Source organism: Xenia sp. Carnegie-2017, unplaced genomic scaffold (genome assembly GCF_021976095.1).
Source record: "Xenia sp. Carnegie-2017 unplaced genomic scaffold, XeniaSp_v1 HiC_scaffold_1, whole genome shotgun sequence".
In the NCBI taxonomy this organism is placed as follows: domain Eukaryota; kingdom Metazoa; phylum Cnidaria; class Anthozoa; order Malacalcyonacea; family Xeniidae; genus Xenia; species Xenia sp. Carnegie-2017.
In genome coordinates this window covers 468358-493242 of record NW_025813402.1, presented here as the reverse complement: position 1 = coordinate 493242, position 24885 = coordinate 468358, and the positions used below count along the sequence as shown (strand labels likewise).

The 24885-nt window shown below is 33.4% G+C and overlaps 2 protein-coding genes across 10 annotated transcripts in view; both read right to left on the bottom strand.

The window, feature by feature from the left end:
• LOC124440513 (eukaryotic translation initiation factor 2 subunit 1-like) overlaps positions 1-24885 on the bottom strand; it is a 150028-nt gene that overhangs the window by 103844 nt on the left and 21299 nt on the right. Inside the window, exons 1-6 of one of the 9 annotated variants that reach the window (XR_006946676.1) lie at positions 11727-12072; positions 10906-11049; positions 9264-9403; positions 8191-8450; positions 6019-6154; positions 3937-4468 (exon numbers count right to left, since the gene is read on the bottom strand). Coding sequence is in view for 1 of the 9 variants with exons in the window: in XM_046990951.1 (XP_046846907.1) it covers positions 17793-17921; positions 19425-19523 (228 nt within the window). In the remaining 8 variants the exon portion in view is untranslated. Of the gene's footprint in view, positions 1-1034; positions 1437-2500; positions 2696-3936; positions 4469-6018; positions 6155-8190; positions 8451-9263; positions 9404-10905; positions 11050-11726; positions 12073-17368; positions 17922-19424; positions 19557-20645; positions 21393-22132; positions 22220-23799; positions 23891-24073; positions 24255-24885 lie in introns of those variants that run through there. The other 8 variants (XR_006946678.1, XR_006946679.1, XR_006946686.1 and 5 more) reach the window with 8 other exon arrangements.
• On the bottom strand, positions 6163-7247 carry LOC124440845. The gene has a single exon (XM_046991286.1). The coding sequence runs from the start codon at positions 6959-6961 to the stop codon at positions 6464-6466; it is 498 nt and encodes a 165-aa protein (XP_046847242.1). The 5' UTR covers positions 6962-7247; the 3' UTR covers positions 6163-6463.

The window sequence follows — 24885 nt, the reverse complement described above, 5'->3', positions numbered from 1 at the left end:
ATGTCGATGGAACATCGATTGTGATAGACTAAGAGGCAAGGTAATTCTCCAAATTATGCTACTTACATAACATTGAAAATTAATGGTAGGTGACATAATGTTCATGTGAAAATTGTTAACACAAACTGGAAATGTGCAAACTTGCTCTGGATTTTGCCCAGTGTTTTAGTTTTTATACGTTTGCATAATATAAAAATCATTCAGACTTCGTTAAAGAAGCTTGGTCTGAATAAATTTTTATATCATGCTCAACGTCATCCAATAATTGTTTTAAAAATTGTTTACATCAATATTTTTACAATTCAGCTTTTGCAATGGCAAATAATGACTACAAACAAAATCAATATGTCCTACGAGTTACGTTATAAAGTGTGATACGATTGTTTTTATGGAGAACACAACTCAGTGCAATTTCAAACTGTTTATTACTGTACTAATTTCCCTTTTTTGGTTTCTTGCGTCCCCTACGGCCATTTTTGTTAGAATCAGGCTTTATAAAGACTGCACCCACCAATAATGGGGAACCGCTCATCGTCTCAGCCATTTTGGGTTTCTTTACACAAACCTGCAGAATATCTTTCCTTGGGTCACCTGCTGAACGACCATCACTTGTAATTGGACTTTTGATATAATCGCACTTCTCTAATTCCGACAATAGTTCCCTGCTCATGGAACCTTTACGGGCTATTTTTCCATTCCTAAAGTATTGAGTAACTGTACCAAAGTCTTGTTTATTGCGATTACCACATAAATACAATCCTTGGAAATCTTCTAAATTATTTGGGCGTAAACAAAAAATGAGAAGGGCTGGTTCTGTTATATTAGAATATTGCGTTAACGAGTATTCATTATCATTTGCCATGTAGAAACCATAATTATGCGACAAGTCACACTTTCCACGACCTTTACCTAATTCAATACCATTCTCAAGAATATTCTGAGCAGAGGAATGATCAGTGCCATGGAAATATAACTCAGTATTTTCGTCTTCGTTTTTCTTCAATTCTACAACCTCGTTGATACCTCTAATTGCTTCGTCTTTGTTACTTGCATTAAAAATGTTTAATTTTTGATTAGTTTTGTCCCCTTCATCATTAACGCGCGAAAAATCCTGCGTAAACCATTCATTCTGGCATTCTTTATTAAATGGAAATAAAGAAAGCGCGATATTCAATATAGTACATTTGAAAAATTTCTTAATGTAGGTTCCAAGTAAAACTGTTATTGATTGATCATCAAGATGAGACAGAAGAATGGAGAGTGCATTTTCTCCTTCACTTTTCATGATCTCTTTTTCAACCAACTCATTCGACATGTGAAGCAAGCTCACAATATCGTACATATCAGTTCTAGAGAAAGGACTTCGCTCAGGTCTTTTTTGGAGCGTAGTGCAGTAGACATCTCTCATTATTGATTTTGATAAACAAGGAGCCATTCTAAAGAACATGATAGATACTCTTACACAAATAACACAGAAAAAACGAATAACAGTAATTAGAAACCTTTCAAATATTTAAAGCGAGGAAGTCGATACGTTCACATTCACAATGGCTACATATGTAAACGTTTATTTATTTGCATTAAAATTCCTTTAAAGCTTATGAAAGCTTATTCCTTCAACGTTTCTTACCAAACGTTGTGGGAAACGTTATTTTGCGTAACTTTGCCTCATGTATTTGAAATTTTTGTTGAGATAGTTTTTCATGGAACGAATGAGTAAATTTGATCGTGAACTTACGATAAACATTTCCACTATTGCAAAAACTTCGAAATATCAAACGGAAAATTTAAATCAAATGTAACATGCTCCAATGCACCACAGTTATGAGGAAGTGATGAACACTTGTGCTGTGTGGCTACATCATTTATAATCAAATACCAAAGAATGAATTAATTATTTTCAAAAAATTCAGAGTGTATTAAAAAACAAGCTACAAAGTAATTTTTGATCCATAATAATGACTTTGAAAGTTTTAAAACGATAATTTTTACACCAAATTGTTTGCACTCACGGGAACTCTATATCCCTTTTTGCGCAATAGACTTGTTACAATCAAGGCAAAGGAGCCAATACATACTTCAAAATTTATCACACGATTGTCACTTAAGCGTGACTTTAAACATTATAAAACATGTTTCGATGTTTAAAGTGTTAAGTGTTCAGGAAATTGACGCCTCCTGGTTATAAATGGTCGAATTATTTTCATGTTCCTAATAAGTACATAGATGTTAGGTCGTCAACGTTTTGATACCAGGATACGCCGCATAAAACCGTTCAAAAAAATAGATATTTGAAGCTATTGACGACAGCCTAGTACAATTTTCTCTTTATGATGAAAACTGTCACAATTATACCCAAATGCGTTGAACATAGTTGCAATTACAAATACATTTTTCATTGGTTTCGCTTTCATTATGGAAACGACGACGAATATTGTTGTCTGAATTCATCAAAATTTACAAAACTCCATTCTAACGTTAGCTAAGAATGTTTACTTACTTTAACAGAAGGATAACAGCTGGTATTTGGCAATTTTTATATATCTACGAACTGAGGAGCTTCGATGGACGGCGTACTATCCAGAATGAAATGACAAGAATCGCGTCTCTGTGTCGGTACCTGATCTCTGACGTAGTTTTTCCCGCTAATTCCGATTATTACCATTGATCACGAGGCAAAGATTTGCCGTGCTTCCTAGAGTACTCCATCAAGTCAAATAAAAATGTTAGTTAGGATAATAAAATATAATAATGACCTCTTTCCTGAATAAGTTTAAATCGTTTTAAGATTTTTACATTTCTGATTTCTATGAAGGCCTATTTCTGTTAAAACTGACAACTTTATGTCAACAGACACAATAGAAAAACAGTTGTCCAATTATATGTAATACATATTAAAGAGCATTTCATATAACCAATCAAAAACCATAAAACATTTTGTATGAAACATGTTTAGCTCCTAAGTTAAACATAAAGTACTACTTGAATAAGAACATGACAAACTCTGCTTGTTTTATTCCTTTCTCTGAAGCTGCAAAAAACAGCAGCTCATTAAACATACCTCAGTTGTATGATTTCACATCTTTGATACATCATACAGGTGTGCAAAATGTCCAATGGACTCAGGTGATGTCCTTTTGATAATAGTTACACAGTCAGAGAAAGCAAACATGAGACAGTCATTGTGTAAATGGTGTGAACACATGCTTTGTTATTTTATTTTGTTTTGGAGACACATAACTTTTCTTCAATATGCAAAAAACATATTTAAAAGTTAAAATGACATGATGAATATGAGGTATAGCTTTATTGGTTAAGAACAGTTCATGCACGACGTCTGATGCTGTTAATGTTGATTCATAATGGTTTCAAAAAAGCTTGGCTGACTGATAATTATGTTAATAAACGCATAACCCAGGCTGTCACATGTTACAGTCGTAAACAAAATCTCAGCAAACTTTTGCCATAAATATAAAGCAGTTTTAAAATTCAAAAGGAGTAAAGATCTTTTTATAAAGTCTAACGATGATCAATGATTGCAGTACAATAGAACTTACCTAAATGAAGTCATAATATTAAACGTCGCTCGATTTTGAAATAAAAATACAAACAATTCTTTATGTTGATGATGGCACAAAATATGTACAAAGATACAACGCAGATTGTTTAATCAGTTGCATTTTTCAATGCAAAATTTTCAAGAACCTCAAACGGTAATACTTTAAATACAGACGAACAAGTTTACAGTTTTGAGTTTACATGACTGACTTTACCGATTGTCGAAAACATCCGGTGGAAACTATCGGTATTCGCCGATTATTATTCGATGTCTGTCGTGAAAATGGTTTGTGACGTATTCAGCGCGGTAACATTTTTCTGATGTGGAAGCGGGAAATTCGAATACATTCTTTATGTAAATAAGACATAAGAGCGCAATAAAAGGCAATAAAAATTTAATTTTTCACAAATAGAAAATACGACATCGAAAAGTACATTTGTTCTAATTAGTTAATATTTCAATTATTATTATGTTCACGGCGCACTTGTACAAATTATAGATAATTAAAGTTCATCAGGAATTGAAGAAAAATTTAAATCATACAATTCAATAAGAAGTTCCAAATATAAAAGTAAGAGTAAAAATTTTAAATATTCCAGTCTGATTCTTTCTGCTCCAGGTTCCATCCCTTGATCCTCTGCAACACTCTCTGGAACGTTTTGTGAACGGGAATTATTTTTTCGTTTTGATGTACTTTCTTCAAGCTCTCGCGATGTTCCTCTTGTCCGTATTTGATGAAAGTTAGTTCTGGATTTTTTCACCGTTTTCGCTCCTTTCCTTATTTTTGTATTACAAAATCACAGTTTTCGCGTTTTTATTCCTTTTACAAACTTCTGATTAAGTCAGAATTTTTATAACCAGTAGAGAGTTTTAACCCTGAAGCTCTGTTTTTTTTTGGCTTTGTAACGACTGAAAAATAAGATGGAAAGTTGTATTGAAATTTGAAAGTTGAAGGTGACGAGGACATTTTCAGTCAAGCGAGGCATTTTTAGAAGATGAATACTTAAATTACAAATTTACAACAAAGTAAGAGCAAAGGTATTCATATCTTCAACATATTCATCGATATTGAAGTTGTTCACATAGGAACTGGTTGAAAACTTTGCTTCGCTTAGTGACAACAGAGGTACTTTAATTCGCATATTTTGATGATGTACATCTCGTAGAGTTTGAAAGATCCACATTTACAAACATGTAACGATACTCCCGGGTTTAAACCATTTACTTTATTTGACGAAGTTCTACAAAAGGTTTGCTAAATCACAAATACTTTACGACCTGGTGGCGTCTTAGACCCTGATCCGGCTTAAAAATTTGACGTCTTAAATGAACGTCGTGCTTGCTAAACAATCTACATCTTAAGCTACGTATGGTTCGGATCTTAAGTAAAGCAAAATATTTTATTACCTAGTGTAAAATAAAATAGATAAGTCATATCTACCTTTTCTTTTAAAGCCAACTTAGCCACGTAAAGAAATATACAAGAATCAAGTCAACTAGTCAAGTCTCCAATTTTACACGTTTATAGTGTCAGTGTCACTGCTTTCTCTGGAGGGTTATGCATGTGTATATGAATAATGCATGATATACTATCTTTAATCTTATTGGTGAAAGACCTGATAAAAATCGGTGGAAAAAATGTATCACTATAGTTTGTATCACACGCCCACGGTGTTTCAAATCCTTTTATAAAAATTCTAACATCCTGTCTATTTGTACCAATTGATTAAACGGACACCAAATGGCATACGTAAAATACCACGAACATCGGGTCATGTATTAAGGAATAAGGCCCAGTTCAAACGTCGCATTTTACATGCGTCGAATCAAATGCGAGAATTATGTGCATGTAAAATGCGACGTTTGAATCAATTAAATTCGACGGATTTTAATTTAATGCGACTTAGATTTCTAGAAAAATTATCAATGGTAATGTTCTGAAATTTGCCAAGTAAATCTTTGAGTCTGGAATTCATAAGTATTTTGTTTTTGTATCACGTGATCATTTTCTGAAACATTTGCGGGATTGTAGGGTTGTACGCACGTGACCCACACTGACTACATAGAAATGTAGAAAAAATTGAACATCATAGACAATTTTCTTTCATCCAGTATAATAATAATAAATTAAAATTGCGAATATTTTTTTCAAAAGCGAAAAAAAACAGACAAATAAACAACGCGGGGTTTGCTCTAATTGCGGGGTTTCCTCGGAGTCAAAATAATTTTAGTTAACAATGTCGATAACTTTGCTAAAATGTACTGCAGTATATTATTGATATCAAAAAATTAGTTCAAAATGATCGGAAAAACGATCCAGCATGAAAAACGTCGAAATGAATGAAACTTGTTTCATACTGTCATTTGACGAAGCGTTCTTGAAATGGATGGTTACGATCGTAAGAATAGCAAAATATTTTATTACCTAGTGTAAAATAAAATAGATAAGTCATATCTACCTTTTCTTTTAAAGCCAAGTTAACCACGTAAAGAAATATACAAGAAATACACGCTTTTACTTTTCCACTATGGTTCTGTGCAGACACGGCTTTCACTGTTTATATGACACTTCTCTGGAGGGTTTCTTAATAAGACCTAATTCCACCAATAAGATTAAAGATATTAGATCATATTTATCCATTCAGAAGTGAAATTGTTTCTTTTAATACAAAGAATATTCAACCTGCTGCGATAGCAACCCGGTATAATGTGTAAACGGGGCCTAAAACGCCACAAAAATTCCTGAAGATCTCTTAAGTAAGACATATCGTCACACGAAATCTGCATCACACATGGTGGCAAAAGTACATTTTATAATAATAGCAATAATATGGCTTTATGAACGGTTGCTCATTTGCATCAAGGAGATTCACTTGGTTAGAAAAGCAATGTGCTTTCATGTTATCATTGGCGCTTGATTTCAAGTTGTTGTGCATATGGTGGGGTCGAGCAGTAGTTCTCTCTAACACCTCTTACAGAATGTTGTTTATTGGTTTTATTTACATCAGCCTTTTCAAAAAGCAAGTGTTCAAATTTTACAGCTTTCTCAAGAGTTTTAGAATTGCCAGGTGGTACATTCCATTTTTGAGGTAGCTGAGTACACTTAAGTTCGGCATGAACAGCAGAAAGCTTAAGGTTCACAACGTCTAACACTGTGTAAAGTAACGCTGCGACATGTTTGCAGCATCCACCTTGTACTGCTTTACAGTTACAAATATTATACTCCACTTCAGCAGTTCTCTGATTTAAATGAACAAATACAGAGTAGCTCACACTTTTCATAGATGCACCAACACGCGCCTTTACAACAAATACAACCTCCCCATTTGAAGTAGGAACATTAGCTTTTACCATTGTATTCTTTACATATCCTTCTCGCCAGAGACCGTAACCTTTCTTCATATTTCTAAAAGCGTTAGGCGCATAATTATCGGATTTTCCTCTTCTACTTTCAACTAGCTTATGCTCAAGCTTTTCGTGCGTAAAAGATGGAAGATTAGCCAAAGACTTTGTCCAATCTAAGCGACCAAATGTCGCGAGTTCTTCATCTGGATTTGCAACGGTATTAGAATTTACACCATCTTCGCCTTCGTCGACGTTTCTGGGATTTCCTTGCCATAAGCTTCAGATGTAACAAACTCCTGAATACCCGTGCAAGAGTTCTGAAAAGAACTAGGCTTTTCATTCGTTAGAGTTACCTCTGAAGGACGACAAAGAACAGCTGCACAATCACTATCCGCAGTGGCCATGTTGATGTTTACAGTAGAAGCGTGACTACTAAGTCAAGCACCGGATGTAATAATTTACATGCGATGCTATCTATTCTGTGCCGTGACACTTAAAACTGCTTGATGACTGCTTGCCGTAGCAGTGGGTGACACTGATATAGCATCGCATGTAAATTATTACATTTTTTGTCGTTTTTCCTCTGCCATGGTGCCGTCCTTTCGTCTGACTTAAGTCAGAGTTTACTGTCGTTTCTAGTTCAACTGTATCATTATTTGAAGCGGTTAAGCAGTTATTACGCGTTAGATAGTTTGAAAATCTGAAAAATTTATTCATAATTTTTTTGAGCATTGTAAATTTATTCTGAATTATAACCGAAATTTAGCTCAACGGCAAATAAACAAGAAATTTCAAACATTCTGTATGATACACCATGTATAATAATAATAAACTTAAATTATCAGTCAGATGATTTAACGATGGTGGAGCAAAACGTAAAAGTTATAAACAACACTGAAATTAGTGAAACGTATTTAGAGAAGGAGGGGGAGCAGCAGCTATCAGCAGGCACATAAACAAGCTATCGTAACTCTCACACCAACCTCTTTTACTAAAGCCAAGTTAGCCATTATTTATTCGTCGTAATTCGACAATGTAAATTTATCCTGAATATATAACCCAACTAGGCTCGATGGCAAATAAACAAGAAATTTCAAACATTCTGTATGATACATAATGTATAATAACAACAAACTTAAATTATTAGTGAGATGATTTAACGACGGTGGAGAAGAACATGAAAGCTATAAACGACACTGAAATTAGTAAAACGTATTTGGAGACGACGGCTGGGGGACGGCGGTGGGGCAGGCACATAAACATACTATCGTAACTCTTCCACCAACCTTTTTTTTACTGAAGCCAAGATAGCCACGAAGGTAAAAATGTACAAATCAAGTTGAAAGTCTCTTTGCACGTTTTGAAAATTGAGATAGGTCTGAGATAATAAGACTTGCCTCTGTGATATTGGCCACTTCAGTTCATTTGCACGTTGTGTAACGCCTTGTCCCTTGCATTGTCCCGTCTTCGCTGACGCCGGAAGTACAACAGTTTCTCCCAACCAACCAATCAAAATCTCGAGGAATTATCAAGCCAAAGAAAAATCCTAAAAAGGAGTCGAACGGATGTTGCCATCATACTTTCATTAACATCTTGACTTTGGTGAAGAAAACATCTCTCAAAGGAGGCTCAAATATACGAAACGAAATACATATGCGATACCATACATCATTGTTTCATAAAACTAGCCATATTTTCCTTCATGTTATTGTTTTCTTCATTCGCAATGTCGACATAATCATAAAGTTTTTGTCGTTTTGCGAGGTTTTGTACTTTTTAATACAGTTAACGTCATAATACACTTTTTCAACAAACTTCACTGACTGTATAAGTTCTGATAAACGGCAAAGGTGAACGTCGAGATTAAATTAACATGAAATTTAAACTCAGCGCTAGCCAATGGAAAGCGACAGACAAACTATAGCATCGACAGTAATAACCAATTTTGATAAGATATTTTGAATCTTGTATCTATTATGATTCAAGTGACTTTTAACTTAAAACTTTCAAGGAAAATTTTCGCCGTAGGAAATTGTTAGTAATGTGAAATTTAATGATCTCCTTTCTAAATATGCTTTCATTTCGTTGACTTGGCATTTACAATAGTTTCACGATGACAAATGTCCTATTCATCACAAACTACAAATTCAGAGCTGCAATTTAACTCGAACAGGGGACCTTCAAAAACTGCCTCGCGAAATACTGACAATGAAATATCTATTTCGGATCGACAATAGAAAATAATTGATGTCTGTAATGTATAGGGTTTGAATGGAGTTTGAAGTTAAACAAATTGTTGTTCAAGGCAACCGCAGGTCGTGTATGATAAAAATAAAACACAGCAAGTTTTAGAACAAACCACAATCATTTATGCTTCATCTTGTTCTTCATCATTGTCACAATTATCATCATCACTATCAACTTCTGCATTTTGAAGTTCAAGTTTTTCCAGTTCCTTTGCAAAGTCAGCTTCATCCATATCTTTGTGACAACCTTTGGCTGAACAGATAACAATGATAATCAATGATAGAAATTTATAGCTTAAATTTATCATTTGAAATCAACAAATTTCTTGCATGAATGCAAAGGCATGACAAAAGGATTTACAAGTACATTTCAACCCCTAATCTTGATTGGCATGTATGTGACATAATGAGAAGAACTGACAAAATAAACACAAAAGTAGATTGCTAAGCTCTTGGTCAGTAATGATCAAGGTTAAAAATCTGTGGGTAAAGTGAAGGTTTGAATCAACAATCGACTTGTAATGTGCCAATTTATCGCACACTAATCGACAGAGCATACAAACTTAACAATACAAACAATGGCTTTTAACGAGACATAAAAAAACATCACATCCACTTTTTTACGAAACTCTTTCCCACTTCACTTTATTAACAGAACCGTAAAACGATATCTCGACAACAAACATAGCAACAACCTCAACTAGACATCGAAACTCCTGACACGACGATCACAACCAACACAAATGAAAATTCCAAAATAATAACTCTATACTTCAAACTACCATATATCGGACATTACTCACGACACACACAACGCAGACTTACAAACATTATGAAACGCTTCTGTACAGATATTGACATTAGACTAATTTTCACAACATTCAAAATCAAAAACCTTTTCTCATTCAAAGACCCAATCTCTGATTCAATTAAATCTATGGTGGTATATGAATTCAATTGCGCGGGATGTAATTCCCGATACATTGGCGAAACTTCACGCCATTTATCCACCAGAATCAGGGAACATAACACAACAGACAAAAACTCTCATATCTAACGACACCTTCTTAAATCTCACTCATGTAAAACCAACTATTCACCCATTTGCTTCAAAATCATCCACACTGCTGAAACCTCATTCTCCCTTAAAATCAAAGAAACACTCCACATTAACAAAACTAACCCTGACTTCAATGTTTAAGTTTTTAAATTCAATACAATATTTAGTTTATAATATGCTCGGACGCTCCCCATTAATTTATCTTATTTCCTTATTATTGTTGTAATTTATGTATCATATTACTTTTATATAAACCTTGTATCACCTATTATTTCACTCATACTGAAGATGGCATCATGAGATGTCGAAACATGTCTATTTTAAAAAAACGTGTAGTGTATATTAAATGCGCATTAGCAATAGTGCTTCTACGAAATTATGAATACAAAATTTTTTAACTTTGTTTGGCTTTTGAATTTTTACACCCATTACTTCATGTCATTTTCATGTTTCAATTCTCGCCGATAAATATTGTCAATGTTAACAGGGTCGTTATATTTTTGGTTTTAAAGGACAGGAATGGTGTCATTGTAATTTTCAAATAAACAACTAATGATTCAATATGACCGTCTTAATACAGCATGGGGTACTTAGGGAAATGGTAACAGGATGATATGAGGATAGTAGAGGTACCAGGGGGATGTCATTTTAGTGATACAATATACTTTTCATAGAAATATAAACCAAACACTTACAGCTTGTTGTAAAACAAATGTTCCTTTCTTGTTCATAATGACTTCTTCAATGGCTTTGATAGATGTTTCCAAAGCTTTCAAACCTTCTTCTTGATTCATTGTTGTTGTCATGACAACATAGGTTGGTGGTGAAATGGGATTTATCTTAAAGAAGAAAACAGTTTACAATCAAACAATAATATTTTTAAAAGATGTTTTATCAATGTATGTTATTTAGGCCTGGCACAGCTATTGTAAGATATAATTACATTGCTGTGCACATTTGGAACATTTAAAAATAATCAAATCTTTTTTTCGTGAACATCAAAATGTCCATCCTCATTGTGTTTATGTAGCAATATTGCAATTTGATGCATTTCAATGAGAATGATCTGTCATATACAGTGGTGTGAAACAAAGCTTCGTGCTATTCTTGGTTCTTAAGGTTCATTTTCCTTGACAACTCATTTATTGACAGTTGTCTTGTTGTACACATTGTTCAGTAGTATATATAATAATCATTTTACAATTGAAATCTTGACATAAACATATTTAAAAGTTAAAATGACATGATGAATATGAGGTATAGTTCTATTGGTTAAGAACAGTTCATGTACGACGTCAGATGATGTTAATGTTGATTCATAATGGTTTCAAAAAAGCTTGGCTGACTGATAATTATGCTAATAAACACATAACCCTAGCTGTCACATGTTACAATCGTAAACAAAAGCTCAGCAAACTTTTGTCATAAATATAAAGCAGTTTTAAAATTCAAAAGGAGTAAAGATCTTTTTATAAAGTCTAAAGATGCTCAATGATTACAGTACAATAGAACTTACCTAAATGAAGTCATAATATTAAACGTCGCTCGATTTTGAAATAGAAATACAAACAATTCGTTATGTTGATGATGGCACAAAATATGTACAAAGATATAACGTAGATTGTTTAATCAGTTGCATTTTTCAATGCAAAATTTTCAAGAACCTCAAACGGTAATACTCTAAATACAGACGAACAATTCTGTCATTCAGTCTGAGGATGACTTTGAAATAAAGTCGAAAATTTACAGTTCACTTCTCGTCTTGTTTTGATGCATATTTTGCAATCTCAAGATGTCTTGCTTCTTCGGAATTTGTTTTATACAAGTTTACAGTTTGAGTTTACATGACTGACTTTACCGACTCTCGGAAACATCCGGTGGAAACTACCGGTATTCGCCGATTATTATTCGATGTCTGCCGTAAAAATGGTCGTGACGTATTCAGTGACGTATTCAGTTTTCCGGCCTATAGATGCGGGAAATTAGGGATTTCATCTTTTTATGTAAATGAGGGCATAAGAGCGCAACAAGATATGATAATAAGAATTTAATTTTTCACAAATAGAAAATACGACATTGAAAAGTACATTTGTTCTAATTAGTTAATATTTCAATTATTATTATGTTCACGGCACACTTGTACAAATTATAGATATTTAAAGTTGTTCTGGAATTGAAGGAAGATGTAAATCATACAATTCAATAAGAAGTTCCAAATATAAAAGTACGAGTAAAAATATTAAATATTCCAGTCTGATTCTTTCTGCTCCAGGTTCCATCCCTTGATCCTCTGCAACACTCTCTGCAACGTTTTGTGAACGGGAATTATTTTTTCGTTTTGATGTACTTTCTTCAAGCTCTCGCGATTTTCCTCTTGTCCGTATTTGAATAAAGTTAGCTCTGGATTTTTTCACCGTTTTCGCTCCTTTCCTTATTTTTGTATTACAAAATCACAGTTTTCGCGTTTTTATTCCTTTTATAAACTTCTGATTAAGGCAGAATTTTTATGACATGTAGAGGAAAACCGGTAGAGAGTTTTAACACTGAAGCTCTGTTTTTTTCACTTTGTAACGACTGAAAAATAAGATGGCAAGTTGTATTGAAATTTGAATATTGAAGGTGACGAGGCCAATTTCAGCCGTGCGAGGCATTTTTAGAAGATGAATACTTAAATTACAAATTTACAACAAAGTAAGAACAAAGGTATTCATATCTTCAACATATTCATCAATATTGAAGTTGTTCACATAGGAACTGGTTGAAAACTTTGCTTCGCTTAATGACAACAGAGGTACTTTAATTCGCATATTTTGATGATGTACATCTCGTAGAGTTTGTACATCAAACTCTGGATACCGTTCATGAAAACGTCCTTCTGTTTATTTTTCTATGTCGATTTTGCTTTTATTTATAATTTTATTGAAATGAATATACTGCAGGATCAGTTTAAAATGATCGGAAAACACGATCCAGCAGGAAAAATGCCGAAATGGATGAAACTTGTTTCATACTATCATACTTTCACGACCTGAACGATCTACATTTACAAACATGTAACGATACTCCCGGGTTCAAACCATTTACTTTATTTGAGCAAGTTCTACAAAAGGTTTGCTAAATCACAAATACTTTACGACGTGCTGGCATATATGACACCGTATAATTGTTGGTGTTAATGGATGTGTTGATGTTGTGCTGGTTGGCAACAAATTGAACAAAATACAGAAAACATCCTTTAAGCTCCAGTTAACATGATTTAATTGATTATTGGCTGAGTTCTAACTTTCATGTCAACTGCAACATATAAATGTAAAGATAAATAATTTAAATGAAGCAATTGCTTTGCTACCGCTTGCCTTTAGCATGCAAATTTTGTAAAATGAACTTTGGAAAACTGCTCGTCCAATTATTCCTAATTTAATATTTGATGATAAAAATTAATGAACATTCAATGATACATTATGCATAAGGTTTATGCCAGGTGGTATCGAATAAAATATTCCATCGTATTATATTTTGCATGTGTTTATGCATGGACAACAATGCAAAATCTATATTGTGTTGTTTCTTGCCGCCTTTCAAAGTCAGTTGAGACAACTGAAGACACTATTTTGTTTGAGGAATTAAATACGGGCATTCAGTAGCATTCTGCCTCTGAAATTTTAGGAAAAATTGCTTTATTAAATCACAATGAAGGTGATATTGTTCAACATCCAACGGCGTCAAGTCAAAGTACAAATTGAAAGATTGTATCGACTTAAATGGTACGAGATGGTTAATAAAATTTAGTATCATTGCAAAAATCTATCATCGGTTATTAGCGAAAAGCTGACAAGCAAGCCCATTGAAAATAACTGCACTATGTCTCACAAATTTCTCCCAACGTCGACCCAAACAAGATGAAGGATACCGGTTACTTATGCGGAAGGTTTTGTCAACAACATCATGACAAAGTAAGCTTTCAAGCTAAAATTTTGTTGCTTTTTGTTAAAGGTAGCGTATCTTTATGTATGTAATCTGAAAATAAAGTTGTTTAGTTGCATTTGAATGAAGCAAATGATGATATTCAATGTACGATAGGCTTTGGTAAAGTTGGCAAAGATGCTTGCATAGACTTCGGTCAAGCATAAGTTGTAGTTGCTTCTCACTGCAGCTTTTGTCGTGTCAAAATACTGGATACTTTTCTATTAAATTTTTTCATATTTGTCTGAATCATTTAATACATGGGAACATGAATGCTTCACTGAATTCGACTTAATGTTTCATGAAATAACTCGATGTTTGTAATAGTTCAATTTCAAAGACTCGGGGAATAAAACAATTTCGTTTTGTATGACAATAATCAACCTTCAGTTATAATCAGGGCAAATAGTGATTTTTCTTGTATTGTCTGATTGTTATTGATTTGTATTTACAGCAGCCTTCTAAACAGGATGTTTCAAACTTTGATAAATTTTGGTATGGTTTTGAAAGTACCATTTGGCACAATATACTTTTGTTGTACTGAGCACAAGTAAGGTTTATGAAGGAAAGTCATGATGCTATGTAATAGGACGACTGCGTGTTAGCAAAAGCCATCTTAACACAAAATTACATAATTATTTGCACATTTAACATCAGTATGTGCTTGTTTCAAGTGCACATAAAGAACTTTATTTTCAGATTTAGGGCCTGTTTATATAGAGCCGAGTTACCCGGCTGAGCGAGTTACTCGCCGGTTGCTTTGACGAGCTACAACCTATTTTTTACTTAAAATAATGAAATTAAATCATATAAATGAACAATATACAATTGGTTTTACGGAATTCGCGCATCATAAACTGAAACAACGTCTTTGCTCATGAAAAATATTGGAAAACTTACAATATTCAACGTGATAAAGTTTAATTGATCATCACCAACCTTTTCTCACATAAAATATAGAATACTTGAAATTCTGAAACATAACGTGTTTTCTTTAACTATGTACAAAAGATTCGTCCAAAACAGTAAAGATTGCTTGAACAAAATAAGAGAGCCAGACATGAAATATCTGTTGGTGAATCAACGAAATCAACAACAGTTTTTTCCCAATCAAATTTCCTAGTTCCTTAGAAAATGCTTAAAACTTTCTCAAATTTCCATTGACAAAATGCTGCTTTAGACAATAGTAAAGCTAAATACGATAAAATATTGTTTCTCAATAGTAGAAAATACATGATGTTAAAAAAATGACAACGTGGACAGTATAGGAAGCATAAGATTATTGGAATAAAGCAATACTACAACTACAGAGAGTCAAGGAACAAATGAAAATTCTAAGGGTTGCTTTGACGAGCTACAACCTATTTTTTACTTAAAATAATGAAATTAAATTATATAAATGAACAATATACAATTGGTTTTACGGAATTTCGCGCATCATAAACTGAAACAACGTCTTTGCTTATGAAAAATATTGGAAAACTTACAATATTCAACGTTATAAAGTTTGATTGATCATCACCAACCTTTTCTCACATAAAATATAGAATACTTGAAATTCTGAAACATAAGGTGTGTTCTTTAACTATAGCCAGACATGTAATATCTGTTGGTGAATCAACGGCATCAATAGTCTTTCACAATAAAATTTCCTAGTTCCTTAGAAAATGCTTAAAACTTCCTCAAATTTCCATTAAATTCCTTAAATTTGTAAAAATTACTACAAGGCGTGATCACATGGGCTCAAAAAGTGATTTTTCATGTTTCTTCCTCCTTTTTGGCTGTTTTCAAGTTTTCCAATGTTGTATTTGTAAAGAAACATTAAATAGTATTAGGCGTATATTAATTAAAGTATAAAAACATCCTTAAAAATATCTTTAAAAACCTTTAGAAAATCCTATTTTTAAGGATAATTCCATAAAAGTGAGAGCTTGTCAGTGGAAGACCTCTGGTGCATCATGGGTATTTCTAAGGGATTCCCCTAGAATCCTTTCTTTCCGTTTAAGTCCCAGCTAAGTGCAAAGATCATATCTCATTTAATTTCCCAGTGTCCACTGTCCGATATATCGGACACCACGTGCCAGCGCTTCTTTTGCCGAGCTAACTCATAAACAAAAGCCGGACATGCGCTTTAAAGTACACCATTCGATTAAGGAGGTGTTTGCGAGCATTTTGATGTATAGTTTGTCTACGAAACTAGTTTTGAGCAATTTTTTGTGAAGTTTTTTATCTTGCCCTTTAAATTTTGTTTTGGCAAGACATAAACAATGGCGGATAAACCCAACAGCATGACATTGAACGAAGTTGTAGACGTCCTAGAGCAAGATTATGGTATTTCTTATGATGGAGTGTGATCGGATATCGATTGCGAGCTTTCTGCCTTTTCGAAACCTGATGTTAAAGGTCTGTCTTCTGTGCAAGATGAACAAGTAGAAATCCTCAGCAACGTACATGATGTCGACCTAATTGAAACTGATGAGGAAGAGGAAACGGTCGCTCAGTCTGGCAAAATACTGGCATACAACTTTTCAAACACTAAATGGTCGAACGATGAATACGAGGGAGAAATACGACGTGGTGCTTTTACACAAGATGTTGGTCCTGCTACTATTCTTCCAGAAGGATTGTCTTCGGAAGGGCAATCTGTCTTTCGATTCAAAAGACCCATTACTGCGGTAACATGGATGGACAACCGTGTTGTGAATATGGTTTTATCTCAAGCAATACCATCTGATACTGCTACAATTCCAGTAAATGATTTTTCATGTTTCTTCCTCCGTTTTGGCTGTTTTCAAGTTTTTCAATGTTGTATTTGTAAAGAAACATTAAATATTATTAGGCGTATATTAATTAAAGTATAAAAACATCCTTAAAAATATCTTTAAAACCTTTAGAAAATCTTATTTTTAAAGATAATTCCGTAAAAGTGAGAGCTTGTCATTGCAAGACCTCTGGTGCATCATGGGCATTTCTAAGGGATTCCCCTAAAATCCTTTAAGGATTCTTATTACAAATATTAAAGCCCAGCAAAGTGCTTTTAAAAGAGCCATTCAATACAAGAGTACTGAATACTAAAAGCACTTTGCCGAATACCTCAGCAAAGTGCTTTTAAGTTAACATGAAATTTAAACTCAGGCTCAGACAATGGAAAGCGACAGACAGACTATAGCATGGACAGTCATAATTCATAACCAATTTTGATAAGATATTTTGAATCTTGGATCAATTATGATTCAAGTTACTTTTACCTTAAAAAGTTCAATGAAAATTTTCGCCGTAGGAAATTGTTAGCAATATGAAATTTAATGATCTCCTTTCTAAATATGCTTTCATTTCAACGACTTGGCATTTACAATAGTTTCACAATGACAAATGTCCTATTCAACACAAATTACATATTCAGAACTGCAGTTTAACCCGAACAGGGGACCTTCAAAAACTGCCTCGCGAAATACTGACAATGAAATATCTATTTCGGATCGTCGATAGAAAATAATTGATGTTTGTAATGTATAGGTTTGAATGGAGTTTAAAGTTAAACTAATTGTTGTTCAAGGCAACCGCAGGTAGTGTATGATAAAAATAAAACACAGCAAGTTTTAAAACAAACCACAATTATTTATGCTTCATCTTGTTTTTCTTCATCATCAGGATTATCATCATCACCATCAACTTCTGCATTTTGAAGTTCAAGTATTTCCAGTTCCTTTGAAAAGTCTGCTTCATCCATATCTGTGACAACCTTTGGCTGAACAGATAAAAATGATAATCAATGATAGAAATTTATAGCTTAAATTTATCATTTGAAATCAACAAATTTCTTGTATGAATGCAAAGTCATGGCAATAGGATTTACAAGTACATTTCAACCTCTAATCTTGATTGGCATGTATCTGACATGATGAGAAGAACTGACAAAATAAACACAAAAGTAGATTGCTAAGCTCTTGGTCAGTAATGATCAAGGTTAAAAATCTGTGGGTAAAATGAAGGTTTGAATCAACAATCGACTTGTAATGTGCCAATTTATCGCACACTAATCGACAGAGCATACAAACTTAACAATACTAACAATGGCTTTTAACGAGACATAAAAAAACATCACATCCACTTTTTTACGAAACTCTTTCCCACTACACTTTATTAAAAGAACCGTAAAACGATATCTCGACAACAAACATAGCAACAACCTCAAACTAGACACCGAAACTACTGACACGAAGATCACAACCAACACAAATGAAAATTCCAAAATAAAAACTCTATACTTCAAACTACCATACATCGGACATTACTCACGACACACAAAACGCAGACTTACAAACATTATGAAATGCTTCTGTACAGATATTGACATTCGACTAATTTTCACAACTTTCAAAATCAAAAACCTTTTCTCATTTAAAGACCCAATCCTTGATTCAATTAAATCTATGGTGGTATATTAATTCAATTGCGTGGAATGTAATTCCCGATACATTGGCAAAACTTCGCGCCATTTATCCACCAGAATCAAGGAACATACCACAACAGACAAAAACTCTCATATCTACCGACACCTTCTTAAATCTCACTCATGTAAAACCAACTATTCACCCTCTTACTTCAAATTCATCCACACTGCCAAAACCTCATTCTCCCTTAAAATCAAAGAAGCACTCCACATTAACAAAACTAACCCTGACCTCAATGTTCAAGTTTTAAAATTCATTACAATATTTACTTTATAATACGCTTGGACGCTTCCCATTAATTTATCTTATTTCCTTTTTATTGTTATAATTTATGTATCATATTACTTTTATATAAACCTTGTATTATTTATTTTTTCATTCATACTGAAGATGGCATCATGAGATGTCGAAACATGTCTATTTTAAAAAAACTTGTCGTATATATTAAATGCGCATTAGCAATAGTACTTCTACAAAAGTGCTTCTTTTTTAACTTTGTTTGGCTTTTGAATTTTTACACCCATTACTTCATGTCATTTTCTTGTTTCAATTCTTGCAGATAAATATTTTCAATGTTAACAGGTCATTATATTTTTGATTTTAAAGGACAGGGATGGTGTCATTGTAATTTATAAATAAACAACTGATGATGACGTCATACGTGAACTTTGATAATGTCCCATTTTTAATACAGCATGGTACTTAGGGAAGTGGTAAAAGGATGATACAAGGACAGTAGAGGATGTCAGTTTAGTGATACAATTTATTTTTCATATAACTGTAAACCAAAAACTTACAGCTTGTTGTAAAACAAATGTTCCTTTCTTGTTCATAATGACTTTGATAGATGTTTCCAAAGCTTTCAAACCTTCTTCTCGATTCATTGTTGTTGTCATGACAACATAGGTAGGTGGTGAAATGGGATTTATCTTAAAGAAGAAAACAGTTTACAATCAAACAGTGAAATTTTCGAAAGATTTTTTATTATTGTATGTTATTTAGGCCTGGTGCAGGTATTGTAAGATATAATTACATTGCTGTGCACATTTGGAACATCTATAAATAATTAAATTTTGTTTTAGTGAACATCAAAATGTTCATCCTCATTGTGTTTATGTAGCAATATTGCAATTTGATGCATTTCAATGAGAATGATTTGTCATATACAGTGGTGTAAAACAAAGCTTCATGCTATTCTTGGTTCTTAAGGTTCGTTTTTCTTGACAACTCATTTACTGACAGTTGTCTTGTTGTACACAATGTTCAGTAGTATCCATAATAATCATTCTACAATTGAAATCTTGACATCAACATATTTAAAAGTTAAAATGACATGATGAATATGAGGTATAGCTCTATTGGTTAAGAACAGTTCATGTACGACGACAGATGATGTTAATGTTGATTCATAATGGTTTCAAAAAAGCTTGGCTGACTGATAATTATGTTAATAAACACATAACCCACGCTGTCACATGCTACAATCGTAAACAAAATCTCAGCAAACTTTTGGCATAAATATAAAGCAGTTTTAAAAATCAAAAGGAGTAAAGATCTTTTTATAAAGTCTAACGATAATCAATGATTGCAGTACAATAGAACTTACCTAAATGAAGTCATTATATTAAACGTCGCTTGATTTTGAAATAGAAATACAAACAATTCGTTATGTTGATGATGGCACAAAATATGTACAAAGATATAACGCAGATTGTTTAATCAGTTGCATTTTTCATTGAAAACTTTTCAAGAACCTCAAACGGTAATACTTTAAATACAGACGAACAAGTTTACAGTTTGAGTTTACATGACTGACTTTACCGATTGTCGGAAACATCCGGTGGAAACTATCGGTATTCGCCGATTATTATTCGATGTCTGTCGTGAAAACGGTTTGTGACCTTTTCAGCGCGGTAATATTTGAAGCGGGAAATTCGGTTACATTTTTTATGTAAATAAGGCATAAGAGCGCAATAAAAATTTGTTTTTTCACAAATAAAAAATACGACATCCAAAAGTACATTTGTTCTAAGTAGTTAATATTTCAATTATTATTATGTTCACGGCGAACTTGTACAAATTATAGATATTTATAGTTCATCAGGAATTGAAGAAAGATTTAAATCATACAATTCAATAAGAAGTTCCAAATATAAAAGTACGAGTAAAAATATTAGATATTCAGCCTGACTTTCAGCTCCAGGTTTCATCTTTTGATCCTCAGCAACGCTCTCTGGAACGTTTTGTAAACGGGAATTATTTTTGTCTTGATGTACTTTACCCAAGCTCTAGAGATTTTCTTCTCGTCCGTATTTGATTCAAGTAAACTCTGGATTTTACAGTTGACCAACTTTAACAACTTAAATCATTCATTGTGCCACAGCAACCTGACACACCAGTGCAATGTAAGAACCACGATGAACCGACATTCAACAACGTTTGTCGCGGACGCAAAACGCAGCATGGTTCTCTACACACGTCTTTATGCAAAATACAATTCATCTGCAAGGGGAAGTCCCCATACCATCATGCAACAGTAACGTGCACGGAAGATTCTGGAAACAATCCCTTTGTTTATACCCATCATGCACCCATTCATTTGTGTCGTTTACGCTTTTATCTTTACTTTGCATAAAATAAAAATATATAAACAATTGACCAACTTCTACCACCTTACATTGTTTATTGTTGACGTAAAAAAGCTTCTTCGGTGTCATTCCTCAGCCAGTGGCCAGTGTGTAGCCACAAGCCATTTACAATCCCACCTAAAGATATAGAGGTCATGACATTTTGTGCATTCTAAACAATCACTAGCTCTATACTACATAGTTAGTATTTCAAATTGAGAATCAAGTCTATTTAATTGTTGCGAAAGCCACACAAGATAATCCGTCAATGGCTGGAGAGAATTTTCCTTTTTTATCAGAAGTTGACAAATCAATGAGCATAAGAAAAAGGAAGGGAATTAAACAATGAAATGCAAAAATGTCTGACGTAAAAATGTCTGACGTAAAAATGTCTTGAAACAATTATTTAACAGCTGTAAAGCAACCAATTGAAACGTTTCCACAAAAGCAAGGAAACACATCGAAGAAAAGTTCAGCGAAACCAGAATGAATTGGTTCACACTAAAAATGTCGCGACGAGTTCCAAGCGAACGACATAATCCTGTGCAATCGTCCATAATATACTGAATAGTTCTTGTTTAAACAGTGCCGTTTTTTGTTACTGTGTGTTATGTGAATGTAGTTATGTGTGTTATGTGAATATTGAACTTTGCTTTAGAAATTAGAATACACAAGCCATGAGCCACCAGCTCAATAAAACGTGTTTCCCAGGGAATATTATAGGAGATAATCATTGTCTCCAAAGAATACGTTCTTAAAAGTTATTGTGCTATAAATATGGTTGATATTCAAAGACATGGAAAGTGAACTTCGTCGCTAAAATATAACATAGTAAAATTTTCTATAGGCAAAAATATCTCATAAAACATTTTACGTACTTTGAAGATCAGCTACAAAGCATTCAGCAACCCTTTCTTTACTTAACACTTCACAGTTAAATTTCGCAGTGAGCAGTGGACAAGAGCCTAAAATGCGAAATATTATGGCACGGAAGATTAAAATCATGATTTACAATCAAACGGCCAATTTTACGTCTTGCGGTCAATGTTATAAAAATTGGCCGTCATAATTAACTTGTTTAGAGATGAACTATTTAGGAATGAAACGATCAATGACAGCAATAATTACTTAACAATGATCTCGTTATTAAAAGGTTAAAAGCTATAAAATAAAACGATTAGAAATTGATAAGTTAATCTGAAACATAGCCTTTAGAACAATGACTTTTAAATTCAAAAATTTCAATAAACCTTCCACTCACTGTCTCAAAGAGATGTGAAATTGAGTGTGTGATGAGTAGAGTGTGGAAGGTTTATTGCAATTTTTATATCTCAATGTCATTGTTGTAAAGGTTGTGTTTCAGATTAACTTATCCATTTAAAACAGGGGTCTCCAAACTACGGCCCGTTGGCCCTCTCAATCCGGCCCGCAGAGACACTTAAGAAAAAATAATATTAAACAAAATATACTTCGTGCAGAAAGCTCACGTTATGACTCAAGTCAACTTGCAAGAGTGGCTTTTTTGTCCCAACGTCAATTTTTGTCCCAACTTCAACAAACAAATGACTTGCTGAGGGAAGAATTTAAAGAAAGAGAACCGAAAGAGAACTATCAAAATTTGAGGCATTTTACTGCAGGACTGCTATCTATGTTTGGCACCACATACCTGTGTGAAGAAACTTTTTCTAGAATAAAGTATATGAAAAACAGTTATAGAACACACATGTCAGATGAAAATCTGAGGGCTCTTCTATGGCTTGGGTCCTCAAACTTAAAGCTAGACTTTTTTACAATTTTGTCATGAAAAGCCAATTTCACCACTCACATTGAGAAAACTGAACAGAATAATTGTGATTTTGTTATGATATTACTCTTGGTTGAAATTAAACCTTTAGAGTTTAAATTTTGAATAAATATTTCTTAACTAATGAAGCTTGTGTTATGTACTTCGTTTTATTAAAATATTCGCTCTTTGATCAGCGGTATACGGTTCGTCGGCCCTCAACATGCTGAATTAAAGTTCATGTGGCCCTCTGGCTGTAAAGTTTGGAGACCCCTGATTTAAAATCTCGGAGCGATTATAGAATACCCCTCCATTTTTAAAGGCACCCATACAGGCTTAAGTTAAACTAAAATATCGTTTAGTTCTCAATTATTATTTATCAAGTATCATTTAGTGTCATTTAATGGTCAAAATAAAGAACAAAGTATAAAGAACGAGGCATATTATATAAGTAGATAGTGAGTGGACGGGTATTCTATAACATAGCATTACGATCTTGTAGTGTTTATCACTAAGCTAAAATATCGTTTAGTTCTCAATTATTATTTATCAAGTATCATTTAGTGTCATTTTAATGGTCAAAATAAAGAACAAAGTATAAAGAACAAGGCATATTATATAAGTAGATAGTGAGTGGACGGGTATTCTTCAATCCAGCATTAAGATCTTGTGGCGTTGATTACTTTGGTAGTTGTGGTTCGTATGGCATAATAAAAAAAGTGTCAAATATGAATATAATAATGTATAAAAAGTCATAGCCACCTCTTGGACTTAAGGAAGTTTGTCACAAATAGAAGATTAAGAATCTAGTGAATATTGCGATAACGCGATTACCGTATGCGCTCGAAAATCTCGTACACTTGCACAGTTTTGCGACTGTAGCATTTACGTTATAGTAAATAAAGTTGCCTTCAAAAAAAATAAAAAGCATTGTCGTTAACTGATAAAAATATAACTTATACGTAGAAGACGATTTTTGCAGTGAACGCAAAAGCTGGGCGCAAACTCAGTAAATTTATCAATATTTTGCACAAACCTTGTTAGATCAAGCACAGAATGTATTGCTTCAACGTTTTCTTCGTTCGGTTCTGGTTCTTTCACGTTAACATTTCCAGGTTTGATACAAATGAACAAATTACTCCCCAAACATTGTAGTCATAAGATAATACAGCAATGTTCTTCTTCCCAATTTTCCGCTCTGTTTTGACTCCAGTTCAGCGACTGCCAAAAGCAGGCTGGATACAATCAAAGGAAGAACCAAAAGTCTAGCTCTCACCCAAATCTCACCAAGAAAAGACACGTACATTGCATATTCCTTCGGTGTTGGATCTATGGACGACTGAACATTGCCATGTAATAAAGAACCAAGTAAAAATCCACAAAGTACGCCGAATAAAATGAAAAATAATATCATATGTTGTTTTGCATGTTTTAATCCATTGTAGCAACGCTTTCGTGAAGTCATTGTTGAAAATTTGAAGCTTTGAATACAATTCAAATCAAATTCTCTCAACTCCCAATTTCACAATTCACAATAACAAAGACTATAAATATACCGCGCCGTTGACTATATATAATTATATAATCACCAGAAGAACTTGAGCAATTTCATTGGTCGAGACCTTTGATCTATAAAGCCTGGTTTCCACTATAGGCTTAACGCGAAAACGCGACAGCGATTAACTTTAAACGCGATAATCCCATATGGGAACGAGGTAATAATCGCAATAAACGTAGACTAACAACCGCGATATAATTTTTGATATTTATTCGCGTTAATCGCCAAAATGACGTCATCTTGAATGAAAATTTTGGAGTATAAAATGGCGGATTCAACATGTGCTCAAT